This window comes from Leopardus geoffroyi, chromosome A1, assembly GCF_018350155.1.
Source record: "Leopardus geoffroyi isolate Oge1 chromosome A1, O.geoffroyi_Oge1_pat1.0, whole genome shotgun sequence".
Classification (NCBI taxonomy): domain Eukaryota; kingdom Metazoa; phylum Chordata; class Mammalia; order Carnivora; family Felidae; genus Leopardus; species Leopardus geoffroyi.
The window spans coordinates 121712330-121733456 of record NC_059326.1 but is presented as its reverse complement, the minus strand read 5'-3'; the positions used below and the strand labels follow the sequence as shown (position 1 = coordinate 121733456).

General features: G+C 38.8%; 1 protein-coding gene across 8 annotated transcripts in view; it reads right to left on the bottom strand.

The window, feature by feature from the left end:
• Positions 1-20456, bottom strand: part of TCERG1 (transcription elongation regulator 1) — a 60970-nt gene extending 40514 nt beyond the window's left edge. For 2 of the 8 annotated variants that reach the window (XR_006715833.1, XM_045492761.1), the window contains exons 1-6: positions 20169-20295; positions 13437-13662; positions 10825-10977; positions 9456-9903; positions 4618-4860; positions 242-304 (exon numbers count right to left, since the gene is read on the bottom strand). Coding sequence is in view for 7 of the 8 variants with exons in the window: in XM_045492761.1 (XP_045348717.1) it covers positions 242-304; positions 4618-4860; positions 9456-9903; positions 10825-10977; positions 13437-13662; positions 20169-20227 (1192 nt within the window). In the remaining variant the exon portion in view is untranslated. Of the gene's footprint in view, positions 1-241; positions 305-4617; positions 4861-9455; positions 9904-10824; positions 10978-13436; positions 13663-20168 lie in introns of all 8 variants that reach the window. The other 6 variants (XM_045492782.1, XM_045492802.1, XM_045492809.1 and 3 more) reach the window with 4 other exon arrangements.
• Between the last annotated feature and the right edge of the window lie 671 nt (positions 20457-21127).

Sequence of the window (21127 nt, the reverse complement as noted above, 5' to 3'; positions counted from 1 at the left end):
AAGATATAAAGTGATCTGACCTTATTTGCTTTTGTGAACCAAAGAAGCTAATACTACAGGCAATCGGGAAAATTAAGTGTTGGCCAAATATGACAACTGCATTTATACTGCTCATTAAAAAGAAAAATATAAAAAAATCCACTCACTTGGGCAAAAGTAAATAAATAAAAAGGATAAACAACAACATTCACTACCATGCCAACTTACAGACAAAACAAACTAAGATGGTTTTAAAAATTACCGGTCTTGGTGGTAGCGACTGTCTTTACATACGGGCAGCTGACTATTTGCATCATTGCTACACCTGTAAAATGGATAAGCAAGCATACGTTGGAAAGCTGCCATGGTATGTCGGCTACCACTGGGATTCAGGGAAATAATTGACCACTACAATTTAGGATGCTATTTCCAATGAAAAAGACCAAGAAGGGAGTAAAATTTCTTTGTGTGTGACATTTTGTGGGAAGTAGTGCCAAATCTAAGGATAACTAATTCTAAATTATAGCATCAATTACCTTTTTATCAAACCAGCTCTGACAATATTTGAAGGAGTCTCAAGAGTTTAAATTCAATGAAGGAAGCCCCTTCATTATACAGACGTAACAAGTTCTCACGTGGGACATTCCCCCACAGGACATCAAACCCATGCTGCTGTTGCTTAGATACCAGTGAATGGCAGATGCAGCATGACACTGACAAGACACTTTCTCTGTGCTAAGTGGGAACTACATGCAGAAGCTGAGGCACGGAGCGTAACCATGCAGAAGTAGAACAAGAGTAAGATAGGACAAAGAGGGGTGCGAGAGAAAGGAAGACAGTAAGGTATGAGATGGATTCAAATATTCCACTGCAAATAACATTTTAAATAAATGGGCACAGATGAAGAGAAGGATAGCATTCAGCTAATGACAAAATATCCATGTTTACTGCCTGCTCTGGGGAACTCACAGGCTTGAAACAATGTTGAAGGAGGCTAACTGTAAACATAAAGAGAGCCCCTTCAGTATCATTAATGACTACATGGGCTGATTGCTTCAGAAACCTCTATTATTTAAGCCAACTAAAGGAGTAGCACTTGTATTAAAGAATGGAAATTACGTACAGTTCTTAGAAGAATGAAGACTCATGATGATGCATTACAATGGTGATAAAAAGGGAATGAAAGGGAAAGCTGGAAAACTAAGACTGATTAATTGAAGAAATCCAAAATGAAGTGTGAATTTAAAAATTTTTTTAAAAGAAAAGGCAAAAGGCAGGAGGAAAGGGAGTTCAGGGATTGAATTATAATTTCTATTTGTTTTGGCTGAAAAAACTGAACCTAGTTTGGTACCAATAAAAATTCAAAATAATATACTATTTGCCCCACTAAAGTACAGGAAAAGAAATTTCTCTTAACTTAGAGGTGAAAATTGAAATTAAACCCCTGGGTTTGTAAATAATGTACCTAAGTTCACGCACACACACACAAAAATACTGCCAATTTTCGAAAAATGTCTTTAATTTCTTAATTACTATTTTAAATAAAGAATATTAAAGCTAAACTTTCTATTAACTCTGAAATGAAAACAAAAGCACTGGATCATAAAAGCATGCTGAGTTAAGTTATATGTATAATTTCATCTTCCCTGATGTTGTAAGAAAGCAATGGAAAAATTCATTTGGTTAAGGAAGTTACAGCACATATTAAGTTTAAATTAGTATAAATACTGCCATCTGCAGGACCACTGAAACTATTAAGCAAGCACTGGAAATTTAATTCTTACACTATATGAACTTTATTCTCAAAAAATGTTCTCCAAAACCATCCCCCAAAAAGTAATTTTAACTATTCAACTTAAACAGAAGAAAACCAAATCTATTCATATTTAGGCCTAACCGCCATTGTTAAACAGAAATTGGGCCAACACAAAACTCCTGTATTTGACTAACAACACATAAACCATACTGAAAGGTCATATTATGTTTCTTCTCATGCTAAAAACATAAGATAAACTTCACGTTTTCTTTGAGGGTGATTACATACAAAAGAGTCACAAAATTACCACATATCTAAATGTTTAACCTTCTATTTCAAGGGAACATCTGTTCAATTTTCCTGTAACTTTATCCTCAAACTGTGTTCTACTAGGAAATTAGAATATTCCATTTAGCATTTTGAATAGTTCTGATGTCACTGACAGTAAGTTTCTTAAATTCCAAATTAAGATTTTATAGTCTTAGAAGACGTGCTAGAATTCTAATCCAATTTACTATCCCCAATTCCAAATCTTATTCCTGTACTTCACCTACAATTCTTCCACTCCTTTCCTTTATCTTGTTTGATGATCCCTTCCTTAATCATTCTCAGTAGAGCCATACACTGCTATTACAGATAGAACTTAAAACTCCAAGATAAATTATATCTAAATCTTTCCTGTCACCTTACTGCCAAATTGATAAAAAGAAAAAAAATGATAGAAAAAGAGATCAATCCCATCATATATGAAAGATTTGGGAAGGAAAAAAAAAACAAGTATTCCCTTTCTTTCTTTTTCACTAAAGCACCTTGGAGAACCGAATTAAAAGGGAATAGGAGAGGCACCTGGCTGGCTCTGTCAGTACAGCGTACGACTCTTGATCTTGGGGTGTGAGTTCAAATCTCACATTGGGTGTAGAGATTACTTAAAAATAAAAATAAAATCTTTTAAAAAAAGGGAGAATGAGAAATGAACATCAGTATCAAAGATGACTTACTATATAAACAAATATTATGATTACTTTCTAGAAGACATTAACTCTCTTTAAAGAATCTTTGGCAACCTGGACAAAATTTTACAGATTATCTAACTCAAGGTCTCTTCCAAATGACCTACAAAATGACATTAGTGGCTGCCATTAACTAAATGCCTGTTACTGCCAAACTTCATAGGTACCACCTCATCTGCTCAAATGGTCACCACCATCTGTTCTAAACTTTAAAGTGGGGGTAAGGGTCAGAGAAGACCATGACATCAAAACAGAGATATAAGTGAAGGGATTTTATTGTAACAAAATTCAACATTCTATAGAAATGAATTTTTGCTACTCTCACCTTTCACCCACTGGTCCTGTTGAGAAACTTCAAAGCAAAACAAAGTTCTTTTAGCAAGCCTCTCAATTACTTCAGCAACATTACTATGCTACCTCTCAATCTCCTCTCTACAGAATTAACAACCCCATGCTCCTTGAGATCATTCAGAATCCAGTATCTGGTCTGAATACTCTCCCTGACCAAGACTGTGAGAGGCTATGACCAATGTCAAGCTATTCTCCATGTATCACTTAGTTTTCTACAAAAAGTATATCCAAAGGGTACCCAAAAGCTTGTCTTAAATTTAATTTAGAAAAAGGGTAATCCCTAGTATGAGGAAACGTTTTGGTTTCCCTCTTACTTTCTTTCAAGTGATATGAGTTTCTTAAAACATCACATATTGGGCATTATCTGACACTACATTAACAATGTGCAAAAGGTTTTCCTATAGGGAAAAAGAAAAACACCACTCTTAGAATTTTGGTTTTTCTTTCTTGCTAAGGTATAAAATCTAAGTGACTGCCTCTTTTCCAAGCAGGCACAAGGAAAAAGACAATTAGAAAAGCGGTTATAATTAAAATATGTGCAAATCTAAGAAACAGACGTAGTACAACCCTCTTCTTACATAAAAACTAGTACAATAAAGTGGCAATAATAGTGGGATGAATGTGAAAACGGGAGACAAGAGGCCTGCATTCTATTCATCTTTGCCACAAACTTCACAGCAAAAACTGTGAACACGAGGTCTCTACGTCAAAAGCTTCCAGTTGTAATACTAGGAGAACAGACATGGATTAAGGGATAAACGTGTTTGTCAACAACAAATGCATTCAAATTAGGATGCCCAACACTGTCACTGTTTAATCCCTACAGGGAAAATTCTACTCCACAATCTCACTAGAATTGCTTAAATGTTTACAGGGTGCAGGTTATACTTCCCTTCACAACTGTTACAAGGGTTAAGTTCTGGCTTTAGATCAATTTCTTATAGTTAGGTGACTAACACTTTCCTCCCAGTAAAACAGTTATTAGGAGCATGGTATTTGGGTCTGGAGCACCCAGCTCAAATCCCAACACCATCACTCATTAGCTATGCATCAAGGGCAAGTAATTTAGCCTGTCTATGTACCTACCTCCTAGGATAATTGCAAAAATTAAACTGAGTTATCACATGTAAAGTGCTTAGAACAGGGCACAGTACAGAAAATCACTTAGTATCAGCTATTAATAACTTGTAATTTCTCAACTTTACAGACTCAATCCTTTAAAAAAAATTGCATTTGAACATAGTTACAGGAAAAGATGATCATTTTTAATTCATTGAGGCCATTATCCAAAAATGAGTGTAGCTTCAAATGTGGCTCTAATTTTAAGACATGTAAACAACAACAAAAAAAGGACATTTACCAAAACTGAAGAGAAAATATTGCCGTTAGCCATGAATCTTTTAAAAACATTTCAAACAGGTGAGATTCAAGGCAAATTTCAAATGCAACAGACACATGAGAACAAACTAACTGACAATATGAAAACATAGCTAGAAGGACTATTCTCATCCATTGATTTACCTGGAAGCGGAATTGGCATGCCAGGAAGGGGAACACGAAACGGAGGTACCATGACTGGTGGAAAAGCAGGTATTGCTGCTGCTGGCTGAGGTACTGAGTGAGGAACAGCAGGAGGTAACGTCTGGGGGTGCGGCTGGGGAACAGTTTGCACAGGTGTGGCTGTAGGAGCAGGAGTTGAAACACTAACTGTAGGCGTGGCAACTGAAACAGCAGAACTTGGGGTCTGATCTTGTGTTGTGGGTGCTGATAAAAGATAAAACAAAAATATGTATCATTCCTTCATAAACCATTTCACTATATTCATTCATCATTCACTCATTCAGTTAAGTATTTAAGAGCCCATTCCATGCACTGCAAGAAATTTGTAAAAAGGTCTCTGTCTTCAAGAAGCTTGAAGATAGTTAAATGAAATATAAAAATTAACTAAAATATAAAGTGAAATGCGATAAATGTATAGGAGTATAAATCAAGACGCAAAGACCATTTCTAACTGTGAGAGGGTACAGAAAAAATTATATAGTGTGATGATAGGCCTTGAAAGATTAGGATTTCAACAAGGACAATGACAGAGTGGAAGGAAAAAATAAGTAAGTGATGGGAAAAGTGAGTAAAAAGCCAAAAGGAGGTAGCAAAAGGGAATTGTTTAAAAAATACAAGGCAAGCAGTCAACTAGTAAAACAATAGGCATACCAAAAGAACCAGTGAGTTATGGCTGGAAAGCAGACCAGAGGCATAAAGGAGAAGGCTTTGACAGAAGGCTAAGGAGTCTGCACTTTACTGGGTAGGGAAAGGAAGAAATTATGTAAATGTAGAGAAACGACCTAGAAGAATGCATACCAACATGTATGTACTCATTACATCTGTGCATGCCTTTCACATTTTGCTACATATCCTTCATTAGAGTTTAATTTTTTTAGAAGAATGCATTCATGTGTTATTTGTGCGACTTCATGAATGTAAAAGGGGTGCAGGGGAGGCAAAATGAAGGTTTCTGTATGGAAGAGAATTAATCAGTGTTCATTTGATGAATTAACCTGGCAGATGAACAGGAAGGAAAGCAAGAACAGAGGTGGGAAAATCAATTTCAACCTATCTGGAATTGTCCAAACAAAGAAGAACAGAGAGAAAAAGATATGCAGTGACTAATGACTGACTATGAACAAATGGAGTAAAAAACAAGTTGGGTTTCTCTACAGTTATTTCAAAATAAGAAGGTAAAAAAAAAATAATAATAATAATAACAACTCAGGTTTCCAGTGTGAGAGACCAGGAGAATGTGAAATTTGGGATAATTTATTTCCAATATGTTCTTTTTAAGTATCAAAAATAAAACATTTCATCTTTAGTTATCACATTTAAAATCAAACTGTGACCAAAAAATAAAATATGTATTTTATACTTCAGAAGTTACAGTACTCAAATATTATAAAACAGTTTTGTAATTTTATAACCCATTTAGTTCTAACACAAAACTCATTTTTGGTAATTCATTGGTAACAAATATTTCATGGGTTTTTGTTTTGTTTTGTTTTGTTTTTGATGTAGAGAAAAATTTCAAACTACCTGTACTGGACTAAGAATGAATTTATCAAATCAAATAAAATAAAACAGTGCATTCCCAATCTGTATGCCAATTTTATCCTAAGGGAAAGCGCACTGTTTAATACAAGCCACCCAATACTCCAACTGACAAAATCTGTATCTTTTTTCAGCTCCTAATAATGAAAAACTCACTTAGGCTGGGAAGATGTGAGCAATTTCATACTTGTTAATGAGGGACTCACCTTGGCTAAATAGACAGCAGGGCCAAACAAGTATCTTCAGGGGCCCAGGAATGAATTGTTGGTCTAGCATAGACCTAGCCTTAGGGTACAGTATCATATTAATATAATTTTATAACAGTGTGAAAAATACAAATTACATGCAACATTTGCCCAGTCCCATAAATATACCACTTAGCATTTGTAATCTACTGTAATGGCTGAAAATATATCTAGTTATTCTTCCCAACTTCCCTGAGAAGCAGGATTTCATCAGCATTTTTCACAAACTTGCACCGGATAAAATGAGTTTATGCTCAACTGGGGCTAAAATATAAATTTCTTAATTTTTATTTTCATTTACCCACAGGTCTATACTGCAGTTCATACAGTTACATTTTTTTTTTATGTTATGGTAATAATATTTAGATATAATTACTAGAGGTAATCTTACCAGAGGTAAGATAAAAAAAATACTGTAGTCAGGAAAGAACAGGAGTTACAAAAGCATCAAATTTCAAGCAGAAAAGAACACCAATGGAGATGGCAAAAATTTATTCACTCAACCCATTCCTCCTGCTGACACAGGATTTTCTAAATTTGATTAGTGGCCATGAGTCATGAAAGGACAGAGATAAAGGCAATGAAAGAATTCAATGAGAAACTAGGAGAATGGTAGCTAGGACTTAATGCTCAGAAAAATTCCTACCAACTCCTTTCGCTAAAATAACTAGTAAAATGCTAGGCCTCAAAATATACTACTTATCCAGCCTCAGATCTTAATGAAAAAAGACAAGCGAGTGCAACAGATGGAGAAATACTAAGATTGTAGTAGGACAACACTTCAGGATACTGAATCAAGTGAAATAAAAACAGACGTCAGGAATACTCAGAAAGAACATCAAAATTAATGTTTAAAGGCAGTAAAAAGAACACCCTTTTGCTATTCTGTTCTTAGAATAAAGGCCTCCCAATCACTGAAGCGCAGTGCAAAAAAAGGACAAAAAGGAGTTCTGAATAGAACAGCTCATAACAGCAAGACAGCTATGGGCCTATATGGACAGACCATTCCAACACAGAAATGGAATATAGGACAGTTAAATTATTTCACCTCCAACCTTCCTTAAAACAAAGTACTACTATTTCTCCTTCCTAAGAGCATAAACAACACAGAGCCTCCACATAGAACTGCAACGCTTTTATTAATCCCTTTCTGCCATTACCACAACAGGTACTCCATAAAAACTGGCAGTTGCCTGCCTTACCACACAGGTTTTTAGAAGCACTAGCCTCTAAAATGGCAAAGCCCCTCAGTCAGCTGGCTATGGTCACTGTTACGCTTCTCTATCAGAATTCACCTTAGCTAAGAAAGAAAAGACTTTTATAAAGCATTATTTACATCTCCCTACTAAGTGCATTTTCCCCCAAACTGTTAAAAAAATATCAAGTGCAGCCATTAAAAAACTGTCTCCAGGGGCGCCTGGGTGGCTCAGTCGGTTGAGCATCCATCTTCGGCTCAGGTCATGATCTCGCAGTTTGTGAGTTCGAACCCCGTGTCAGGCTCTGTGCTGACAGCTCAGAGCCTGGAGCCTGCTTCAGATTCTGTGTCTCCCTCTCTCTATGCTCCTCTCCTGCTCACATCCTGTCTCTCTCTCAAGAATAAATAAAGATCAAAAAAAAAAATTTTTTTTTAATTGTCTCCATATTAGGTATACCTTACTTCCTCAGTTAATTTTTTATCAATCAAATGCGATAAAATTTGAATCTACTATGATTGAATCTCTCTCATTTACAAATTTCTTTCAGGATAAAATACACTAATAATTCCCAAGTCCCTGAAGCTAGGGCACTTTTCTTATTCTCATCTATTATCGAGGTAGCAAGATAATCCAACTTATAATCACGTATAGGGATAACTATGCATCTTCATACCAGTATCATAACAAATAATCATATCAATAAAATCATTATTTAAATATTTTGGACTTCAATCTCAGCCTATAAATTAAAAAGATACATAAAAATATATAAAACATATAAACAGAAATCTCCCAAAGCTAATAGTATACATATTAATGACAATTGTTTCAAACAAATTAATAAAATCTTCTCTCCCCCCATTCCTAAAATCTATTAATCCCTCTCATCTTTTTAGAAAAAGTCTAACCTTGAGGCCTCTGTGACATTATACCTGAAAATTCTCTTACCCTTCTGACTGCTTCTATCTCCACTCCTCATTCATCCGCCCATATCCCATTCTAAAACCTACCTACCTCTAAATGAGATTACTGAAAAGTTCCTACTAACTTCCCCTTATTTCAATACTACCCCTCACCCAAAAAAAAGAACACCAGAAAAATCTTCCAGAACACTTATGCTAGACCCTGGAACCTGCTCACCTCACCCATTTGCCTGGTTCTTAAAACTCTCTGTAACCTGGTCTCACTCTCACTCAATCTATTAACCAATATAACTCCCCCTCCCCACCTCAGAAGAGCTTCTTAACAATCCAATAAACTGCATTTATCCTCATCTCCTGACCTTTGTTTATGATGTTCCCCTTACCTGAAAGACCGGTCTTTACTTTCAAATCCACTCAAATCCTACTGCACATCCTTCACGATCAACCTCAACACCCACAGTCCACCCACTTACTTGTCTCTCCCTTTTCTTGAATTCCTGCATCTTCTATTTTCACCGTATAGCTGTGCACACTACTCTCTAATTGTTTCACATCCATTATTCTTGCCTCAATTAGAAAAACTGGAAGCCCTGTGAGACAGGAACCAAGACTTCTACTTATGTTACAAACCCCACAGCACCCAGCGTTATTACTTGGTCAAGATGGATAGCTACTCTGCACTTCCTAGTTTAGCTTTGTGAATTCCAACAGGACAAATAATTTCTTCTACTAATGGAAATTTCTGTTCTTTTTTAACCCAAAAGGCTTAATGTCAAAAATGTATTTTAAGTAACATGAAGGATAATACCTGAAACACTAGGATCATTTTGCAATGCAGTCCCTACCTGTCCATTTCTCTAACCCCTAAATGAAAATACATGCTGGCTGGTACTCACTTGATACTGTCTGCGAAACCGAAGAGGCAGTTGTTGTGGTAGAAGTGGTAGAGGATGGGGTGGATGATGATGTTGAAGTGGACACTGCAGGTGCTGGGCTACTGGTTGTAGGGGTGGAAGCTCCTACTGCTTGTGCTTGTACTTGCGCCTGCACCTGTGCCTGCGCCTGCGCCTGAGCCTGTGCTTGTGCCTGCGCCTGGGCCTGGGCCTGGGCCTGGGCCTGAGCCTGGGCCTGGGCCTGGGCCTGCGCCTGCGCTTGAGCTTGTGCTTGTGCCTGCGCCTGAGCCTGCGCTTGAGCCTGGGCCTGCGCCTGGGCCTGCGCCTGGGCTTGGGCCTGAACCTGAGCCTGGGCTGCAAGCATAGGTGTCAGTTCTGACTGCTGAATAACCTTAACTCCATCTGGTTTGGTCCATGCAGATTCACGTGTCCGAGCATTATAATAATAAACCTGCAGAGGAAGCAAAATCATTGGTATCCCAGAATCTGTCAACTATCATTAAAAAACACTGATGCAACTATACCTTCTCTTAAGAAATATTAAAAAACAAAACAAACAAACAAAAAAAAACAAAAAACGTAGAAAAGAGGGAAAAAAAGCTTAGAGAAGAGAAACTGGCTGTTGAAACCATAGGTAATGATAGGTATGAAACTATTAAGTAATTTTCCCCTTCTCCCCCTTCCCCTGATTTTCTATAATGAGCACACTATATTTTTAACACAAAAAGGAAAATCAAGGTTCTATTTTATGCGGAAAGTTAAAAGCAGGCCTTAGAATGCTCTCTTCAGAAAGCCCTGCTTGCAAAGCTGGCATGAGACTGGCATTTGGAAACCTGAATTTTAAGAGGGTTCCCATCATTCCCTGAAAACCCACAACCACCTTGGCTCAGGTGAGCTTCCTTGGTAGACAACACTTCACACATGTTGTAACCATTCCATGCTGGAGAAATTAAACATGCCCTATGTAATTCCACTGACAGGATTCTTAGAAGCTTGTGCTTGGTCTCCTCCAGTCTTTGCCCCATGTACCTTTTTTCCTTTGCTGGTTTTGCTTTGGATCCTTTCACTGTAATTAGTCTTAGCTGTGAGTACTCTTATATGCTGAGTTCCAGAAGTCCTCCTGGCAAACACTAAACCTCAGAGTTACTTTGGGGACTCAGAATCACAGACGAACATATACAAGCACTCCAGACAACCTTATGTCTGTGCAGAAGTTTAATCCAGTGAGCCTTTCTTGAGTTCTACCCTATCCAGTGCTTATCTGAGACTCATTTTAATTGGCAAGGATACTGTCGTTGATCTCCACCTGCCAGAACTCTTAACTTTTACTCTTGTCACCAAGATCACAACCTAAATATACTTTATAATTTACCTTCCCATCTGGAGTTTTATTTTCAACCCATATCTCCTCAGTAGGAGGCAGTGCTGGAGTACCAGGAGCAGTCACAGGAGGCATTCCTGGTGGAAACATCATACCCGGAGGAGGAGGCATGGTTCCCATGGGTGGAGGCATAAAAGGTGGTCTCTGTTAATTAACAACAATAATAATGGTCATTTGTACTTCTCTTTTTTACCTTCAAATTAGTAAATTCTACCCAAACATCAAGTACTATAAGAGAAACTAATTTCACTCTAGTAGTAAAAACTAGTCCATGCAAATATATTCATCAAGGTTATAGAAGTTACTCTTTAACAAAGATGACTACTAAACACACTAGAAGGAAATATATGAAAATACTAACAGGGTGAATAGCATTATGGGTGAATCTTGCTTTATTCTTTACACTTTAACTGCATATTTCATACAGTGGGCACTGGCTACTTTTCAAAAGGAAAAAAAATGAGTCATAGATCTTGTTTAACACTAGGCACACCAATGCCTCCATAGGTCACCTATCGCAGGAACCAACCATAACAGAAACATTATTTTATAAATAATTTTCTAAGAAAAGAAAAATCGGCTCTACCTAACCCTTTTTTTCTCTTTTCCCGTAAGAAGCAACTATAAGCTAGGAAAATATTCGTCATTTTCTATTTTTTGAAGCAATACTAATAATGTAGCTCAAACACATAAACATCAGTAACTTTTAAAAGACACAATCAAATAGTTACCCATTTTACTTTTAGTGGAAAATAAGAATTTAAATGACATAACACTATAATTTAAAAAAATCCGGGGCGCCTGGGTGGCGCAGTCGGTTAAGCGTCCAACTTCAGCCAGGTCACGATCTCGCGGTCCGGGAGTTCAAGCCCCGCGTCAGGCTCTGGGCTGATGGCTCAGAGCCTGGAGCCTGTTTCCGATTCTGTGTCTCCCTCTCTCTCTGCCCCTCCCCCGTTCATGCTCTGTCTCTCTCTGTCCCAAAAATAAATAAATTAAAAAAAAAAAAATCCTGGAGCTATTACTGATCCAATCCTATCTCTGATAATTCCTTCACTGTCATTCTTCAATGACTGCTGACACAAGACCCTCAACCAAACAATTTAACTGAAACTGCTATATCTTAGCAGAAAAGTGGCCTGACATTTAAAAACAGATTCTGAAAAGGAACTAAAAAGATTTCCTCTATAATTTATGAGTAACATTAAAATTCAATTATTCAAAGCATCTTATTCTGTGTCATGCAATGGACACTATAATAATGTGAAAATGCATTTCCTTTTCCTAAAAATGTCTTCTTTTCCATACTCCAGGATTTTCTGGATTCAGTTTCATGTCTTTCCAGCATCAGCACACAGACCCATGTTCTCTGAAATAACCACCCCAAATAGGTCTCATGCACCGTTAGCTGGAAATCATTTGGATTTAAAGTAAAACCACACAATTATCCACGGAGAACAAGAAAAGCTTCACAACATTAGAAAGTATCGCATTACAACATCTGATTTATTTCCATTAGAGGGTTACATCAGTCCATTACATTTTACAATATTCTACAAGTAGATTTAACTCTTGAAAGCACAAATAAGAAAAAATCCACCTATAACAAGTTATACCACAGTCAGTAGGTCAAAAAGTGATTTCTTCTAATCTTCAAGGAAATATAAAAGCATTTAACATTTTGTTTAAGGGTGGGGGTAGGAACTATTCATTACTTGGAAGGCAATACAATTATTAAGCAAAATATTAAAATTTTGTGTCTCTTCCATAAATATAACCCTATCTACACTGAGTTAACATCGCTTAAATGCTACATCATTACCCTTTTCTATTTTTAGTAAGTTCATTCTTGATTATCCAAGCAAATGGAGGGCAGATGACAGCACTGTATTTATTTGGTTTCAGGGGTGTGCAGACTGGATAAAGTAAGAAAACAAAGATATATACTCAAACAAAAAGAACACATTCTCAAAAGTAGACATTTGAGACTTGATACCTTCATGACATCATTTCAGACAGATAACGGAGTCTACATAAACTAGAGTAGAATATTATGCTTCAGGTTAAAATACCAGAAAAGTTTTTATTTAAGGAAATCCCACAATAATTCTATTTCTAAAATTGTGAGATAACCCTACTTTTCCCCCAGGGAGACAAAATCTAAATTCTATCCTAGGCATCATTTTCCTGGGAGAACTGCTCAGAAATACAAATACAAATAATATTTAAATACTTACTGGCAACATTTATCATTGAAAACATATTACCCCCCACTCTATGTATTAATATTTCAAACTTCATTTCCCATAAAGACAGATTACTAGAGACAATTCTCAAGATATAAGGCAGGTAAGAACTACCCTACTGATTCCTAGTTTTATATGTATGTTTTTCTATGGTTTTTCACCATCTAATAAATTCCCGTTCAGAATTTCTATACTAATTATGTTGTTACTACTGCTTTTGGAGCAACACATTTACATATGGATGTTCTCTTTAGCTCCCATTTTCCTATAAATGAAACTAAGAACAAGTTTTTAAGCAAAACTCATACACAATATCAATACTGACACTGACAAACAAATGACAACTTCTACACTCTTTACCTGGAGGTGTGGAGGGCCCATTGGTGGAGGAATCCCTCCTGGAGGAGGCATTGGCGGCATATTGGGATCAAAAGGAGGACGTCCAAAGGGGGGCCGAGGTGGTGGTGGAGGGCCTCGCATCATACCAAAAGGGGGAGGAGGTCGCATGAGAGGTGGTGGGCCTCGCATCACTGCATTTGGTGGGGGAGCCGGGCCTCGGAACCTCAAGGCCTGCTGTTGAGCCATCCTGTGTAGGAAAGCAATGTATAAATTTTTCCTTCTCAAACATATAAAATATAGCTATTCATCTCTAATTAAAATCAAACTTAAGAGGCCCTTAAGATCAAGTGGAGCTGGAAAGTCATCATTTCACAACCATCGTGGTAAAAAGTGCATCAGTAAGAATGATCAGTGGTCACCAAATCCAGGAGGAAATCTGGATAAGGATGATATCTGATGGTCTTAAAATGTCTCCCCACATGCTATTTGCAGTTGCAGGGCAGGATGAAGAAACATCAACTACATATTAGGGAAACTGGGCAACACCCTGACCAAGTGATCAAAATTATTATCACCTAAAAAGAATAAATGGGGGCGCACCTGGCTGGCTCAGTCAGTTGAGCTTTGGACTCTGGATTTTGGCTCAGGTCATGATCTCAAGGTAGTGAGATGGAGCCCCACGTCCACCTCCTCGCAGGATGTGGAGCCTGCAGATTCTCTCTTCCTCTCCCTCTGCCCTCCCGGCTCATGCGAGCACGCTCTCGCTCTCTCTCATAAATAGATAGATAGATAGGTAAATGGACAAAAGGACACCAAGTGACTGAGAGGGATACACAATCACCTATTCCGAGCACCTCAATCTAATAATGAGGAAATATTAGACAAATGCAAAATGAGGAATGTTCCATTAAAAAGGGAGAATGAGGGCTGTATTCTTCACAAATGTCAATGTTATACATAAAAGACAAAGGAAGGCTGTGGAAATGTCGTAGATTTTAAATGACGCTAAAGACATGACAACACAATACTAACTCTAGACTGGATTCGGTACTAGAGAGAAGACATGCTAATAGGATATAGTGAAGTAATGGGCAACGCTGGGATATGGAGAGTAAGTACTGTTATATGTGTAAATTTATGAAGTTGATAACTTACCATTAGAGAGGAGAGTATGTCCATTCTTAGAAAACAGACACTTAACTATATCTTACCCTCAAATGGTTCAGAGTAAAAGAGAACATGCATACGTGCAAATAATAAGGCAGAGAGGTAAAATATTAACCCTAAGTGTATTAACTTCATTTTTGCAACTTTTGGAAATTACTTCCAAGTACAAAGTTTTTACAGCGGGTGGGGGGTAGCAGCTTAAGAGATCATGAATATTCTTTAACTAAAGGACAAGCCCTTGGCTACACTGAACCCCATCCCATCCTTCAACCTCTAGGTCATCACCCTGGTTTATTTTTCCCATGGCATTTAAACAGAGAGGAAGTAACACATAAATGGTATTACCTATCTCCTCTCACAAGTGCTTTTTTTAAAAAACAAAATTTTTAAAAATATTTTATGCTACCATGTATCAGGCAGTGCTCTAAGCTCTTTTTAAGTCATTTAACCATCTTTTTTTTTTTTTTTTAACGTTTATTGATTTTTGAGACAGAGAGAGACACAGAGCATGAATGGGGGAGGGTCAGAGAGAGGGAGACACAGAATCTGAAACAGGCTCCAGGCTCTGAGCTGTCAGCACAGAGCCCGACGCAGGGCTCGAACTCACGGACCGCGAGATCATGACCTGAGCCAAAGTCGGACACTTAACCGACTGAGCCACACAGGTGCCCCTCATTTAACCATCTTAACGCCGTGAGATGGATGCTACAGGTGACCCTTGAACAAAACAGGTTTGAGCTGCACGGGCCCACTTACAGGCGAATAATTTTTTATTAAATTCAGTACAGTACTAAATTATGTTCTCTTCCTTGTGATTTAACATTTTTTCTCTAGCTTATTTTATTGTAAGAATACACTATATAATACATTTAACATACAAAATACATGTTAATCAATTGCTTATGTTATGGGTAAGGGGTCCCAGACAAGAGTAAGCTATTAATAGTTAAGTCTTGGGGAAGTCAAAAGCTATATTTCAATTCTCAAATTGTGGGGGGTGGGACAGCATCCCTAACCTCCACATTGTTCAAGGGTCAACTGCATTATCAACTTCATTTTAAAGATGAGGACACTAAGGCACAGAGAAGTATCACTTGCCCAAGACCTCACAGCTGGTTCAGCAGTAAAACCAGGATTTGAACACAGGCAAACAGTTCTTAAACACTACACCATGCTGTTTATGTAAGCCTCTCTAGAGCAGGAATTGTCTTGCTCTCCTGTATATTCCCAGCACATAGTAGGTCTCAATATTCGTTGAATAAGCCAATATTTAGGCACTATTGTACCTAAGTTACCTTACAAGTAGGGTATACACATTATAAAAATTATTTTTAATATAATTTCCTTATTCTTCTGAAAAGCTACTATAACTCTCTTTATATATGAAATTTACATTTTTGTGCCCATGAGATTAATAGTTACATTCCTTATGTATATCTGAAAATAATCATTTTCATACTCTCTTCTCACCAGGCTCTTGCAACTTTCCTACATCCTTCAACCCTCTGCTTAAGATTATCCTTTGAACTTTCTCTAAATTTTCCACACTGTAATTCAATTCTGTCACAAAAAAATCCTAAGAACCAGTATGACTTCCATGAGAACACTAGGATTGTAAACACATCCAAGAGCTACTATTCCAAGAGTATTTAACCAAATTTGCAAATTATCCTGCACTCAGGATTGCAAAGTATGAGGTAATAATGGTGACGGCAAAAAGAAGTAAGGATGGGATCAAAATAATCAGTCTTCATATTATACACACTCCCTAAAGACAGACAGGAAAGTCTTAACCCCTGGGCAGAAAAAAAGTGAACCACTAAGGAAAGATACTGTGTTTCAGTCTCAAGTTAATAATGTACCTTAATCTTCTGATTTCCTTTGAATCTGCCTCTCCCTTTTCAGAAAAATTTACAGTAATTCTTTCTTTAGATTTTCACTTCCTAGTTACAGGCTGAAGTTAAGCGGTGAGGCTTTTGAATCACAAAAAAGTCAAATCAGGACTCTGCCTTTTGCTGTTAGGCTAGTTACATAATTTCTGAGCCTGAGTATACTCAGTATTAGTATACTAAAGTAAATTAGCAGGGGCAGAGAAATAAGACCTATCTCCTATCTCACCGTTCAATGAGATAATCCCTGTGAAGCATTTAGGATAGCATATGCTACCCAGTAAATTATCATTACCTAGCACAGTGCTCAACTTCAAAAAGCAATGTCAATTTGACCAGACAGCTTAACTTTCAAGTCTGCCACTAAAAATGGTGACAAAATTCACAGAATCTCCTCCATCAACAGCCTAAAGGTGCCACCTTCTGATGTCAGATATGTATAGCACACATGTTGAGCTCTCTGTACACGCAGTTGCATCCCAACAACCTCACCAGAAACTTCAAGTTGGAGTAAATGAACTAATAAAGTACTTGGAAGAGCACCTAACACTTAAGCCCCCTGTAAGCAGGAGTTATTATTACTGTGGCCATAACATTAGTGTAACAGCAGTAAGTGTTAAATGGTATTAATGTGAGAAAGCTAGCTATACTGTAGTGTTAGCTACATTACTATAATTACTATTATTAGAATCTATATAACCTGACCTCTACCGACCTATTTTTTGATCAAATACTTTAAATAAAAGTTCATTACCTTGAAGCCTGTGCACTTGTTCCCTCGGCCTGGCATGCTTTACCCCAGACGTCTACATAACTGGCTCCTTCTCATTCGGCCTCACTTCAGATGTTACCTCAAACTCTTTTCTCACCCCAAACCCAGTCCCTCTCTGGCTCGTAACCCAATTTGCGTTTTCAATTATGATACATGTTACGAAGAAATCTTTCACTTGTTTACTTCTGTGTTCTCTCCACCCGCTAGTATCTAAGATCCTCTTTGGCATACTGCTGCATCCCAGGGCCCAGGACGGTAACTGTTCAAGCATTACTCTTGCAATGGTCATGTAAACTGGGTACTTCCTATATACCAAGCACGGTTACATGGACGGTGTTTGTACTAATTCTTGTAGTCCTCACAATCCTCATAAACTTACCACTTAGGTAAGTTTGGCACCATTTTTACAAAGGAAACTATGGCACAGAAAAATACCTTGTTTAAGGCAGCTGGCTAGTGGTAGCACCAGCGTATTCTTATTCCCATTTTACAGTTGAGGAAATTGAGACTACCAAGTACCTTGTCATCAGACAAAGTATTAACAGGTAAACAAAGGCCTTGGATAAAAGATCTATACAAATACGACTCTACAAAAGCGTTCTTAATGGTCTTCAACCATTAAGGGACAGGTGGCATTTGGACCTCTAAATAAATTTTGTCTACTGTAGGTTATTTGCATCCCTACCACTTCTAACCTTTTTGGAAAACAGAAGGCTCCTTACAAGAATAGAAGACTCTTTTTTTTTTTTACAAGAACAAATGTATCTCCCTAGGATATACAATCTCCCCAGTGGTGAAGACAATGCTGCAAATACTTTAACAGGAAGGACAAAAATAGAGAGATGCTACATCATGATATATGGGAGTCAAATTATGTGGTAAGACTGTGAGGAGACCTAGACCCTACCAATTACTCAGTGACCTTGAACAAGTCTCTTCACACTTGGGAGGTTGATCTCATTTGATATGAGGTTAGTTCAGTTTAGAATTTAGATCAATCTTAATTAGCATGGAAGCTCCTTGAGGACAAAAGTTTTTGGTCTGGTTCAAGGCTCCTCTGCCAGCAGGTACCTGGGTCAGTGACTGTCACAAAGCACACACTAAATGTAGGTCCATAAGTAAACCATCTGTAATCTCCTATATTCTTTTATTTACCATATATCCATCCAACACCTCCCTTACCAGGCACTATGGCAGACACAACATGATACACATTAAGAATACAAATACAAAAATAAGCCTCAATTTGTACCATCAAAGAAGCCACATAAACAGGTCATTTCTCTTACACCATGAGAAATGCTATAATCAGTTATTTCATATAAGTAAAAGTTTTTACAATATGCTCTGGAACCAATTTCCAACCCAGGAGGCTAAGATCTAAAATATTTGCAAGAGAACACCTAATTTAGAACCCTATTCAAATCACTTTTACAACAATGTCTAGACTACTAGTAACAAAGTCTAAAAGGCTACTCTGTAAAGTACTAAAATGCAAAGTAATGTTCCCAATAAGGAGGTAAGTAACTATTCCCTTGGGACCACAATCAGTAATAAACTTTCCATCACTAATACTGAACCACCCTGACAATGCACTTTGATCACTCATTACTAACGTACATATGGGGTTTAAAGGATATGAAATTCGCCCCTGAGAGAAAACAAGATTTTACTCCTGTCAAGTAAGGGTTTCTCTGTGTGACAATTCAGAATTGAGAAGACAGTTTTTTCCTGAACACTTGAGTAACAATACCCACTTCTTTCTACAATTTCATCTTGAGCTCCAGACAATACTAAAGAGTCCTCATAACCTACACTGCTCTTTTTCATTTTCAAATGCTGACAATGGCACAATTGAGAATGAGAGCTGAACATCTGAAATGACATTTTCCCTTATCCAGAAAAAAAAAAAAAAGTACCAAACATACATAAAGCTCAGTATCTCTTTTCCTCAAAAACCACTAAAACTAAAGAATTTTACTTTATCAAGATACTTTTACTGTACCAGATCTTAATTACAAATCCCATAGGCACTAAGATACCAAAGGAAGAAAGGTCACTGCACTCTTTAGGGCAATGGCGTAAGCACGAGAATGGAACAGCGATCCAGATTGCTGGCTCTGGAGCCTGATTGCCTGAGTTCAAGCCACTTCCTGGAGCCACAATTCCATCAATGCGACCTTGTCCTACTTCCTCGACCTCTACGAGGTTCAGTTTCCTCACCTGTAGGATGGGCCAGTAACTTAACTGAAGAGGGCTCTGGTCTGTGGCCTGCAAAAATGACAATAGCCAACTACCCCAAAGGCACACAGAAACACGTACCAAACGGCCGTCGCTATTGCTGTTATTCACAAATGCGGCATGAGGCATAAACGGATGAGAGAGAAAGGAAGAAAACACACAGGAAGTTCAGAAAAAGAAGCGATGAGGCGAAGAAGGAACAGGACAGACGTGGGGACCCCCGAGGGCCGCGGAGGGCGTGGGGAAGGCTGAACCAGAAGTGGCGAGGGATCCCGAGGAGTTAAGTGCGAGTGGAAGGGGTCGATGGGGGAAAGCCCGGCCCTCGGCGGAGCTGAGCCGGCAGGAAGGTTGAGGTGGGCCGAGGCGGAGGCGGCACGAGGCTAAGGCGGGGCCGCAAGGCGGGAACGCCGGTCCCGGCCCGTAGGCCGCAGGCCGCGAGAGGCGCTGGGGCCCAGGGAAAACCGCAGGGCGCGCCCGGAGAGGGCACAGGAGGCCGCGGCCCAGCCCCGGCTCGGCTCTCTCATTCAAGCCACCTTCCCCTTCCCCCTTCGCCAACCCCATGCGGTCCTGGCCCCGAGCCGCTGCGGCTCCTCCGCCCACCCCCCGACCGCGGATCTCCGCGCGGCAGGCCTAGCCCCTGGGGCCCCACTGTGCTGAAATGTAAGGGAGGACAGCGCCCCTTACCTGAGCTCCCCCGGGTTGAAACGCTCACCGTCCCCCCCGTCCCCGCCACGCTCCGCCATTACAGAGAGCCCCGTTCATCCACCCGCCGACTGAGCGTCCCCGATTGGCCGGTCGGATCGTCAATCCCGTGCGAGGGCGGGGGAGATCGCAGAGATCAATGAAATGATTGGTGAAGCTTTCCATCAATCTTCAGGCTGAGGGAGATATCTGCCTTGCGATTGGCGAAATGGCCCGCCGACTTTGAAAGCGGTATCCAGACAGCCAGGTGATTGGTTACTCGGAGGCTTTATGGGAAATGAGACTAGAGCAACGAGAAGCCGCCGGCGCCCTCTCGCGGTAAGCAAAATTAGGTCCTCCCACGTACTGCCGGGCCTGCGGTAGCCACGTGTCTGCCGGCTTCCAGGAAAGCCAATTGTGGAGCCATGTTGGCCGCTTATGGGTAATAGTGGCTCAGGCAGAGACCCTTTCCATTGCGAGAGCCAATCAAAAATCGACCTGAATTGGACCTAAGCCAATCACAGAGTTGCTGTGGAAATCAGCTATTTCCCAGCTTTTCAGAATCGTGTGTTAAGCGACCACCCGTTGATAGACACGTTATTAATAAAAGATTACTAACTACCAAAGTGTCTCCTAAAGTGTATCGTCATCTGATGAGTGTTATAAGTTGCCGTATTAAGACAAGTGGGAGATGGCAAACCTCTGCGCAATTTACAGTAGAAAGCATCTGCCCTTCAAGGCTCTCTGAATTCAGCACACCCTGGTACCCAGAAGGAAGTCTGTTTATTGCTCTTTTTATTAAAAGGAAAATGTAAATAAATAAATAAATAAATAAATGGAAAATTTTTAAATAAAGCTGTAGGCTCTAGGGTATTAAAAGCATAAAGATGATGAGCCCTATCTATCATGAAGGAATTCAAAATATTAAAATAATAATACATAATTTTTAGTCAGACCTAACC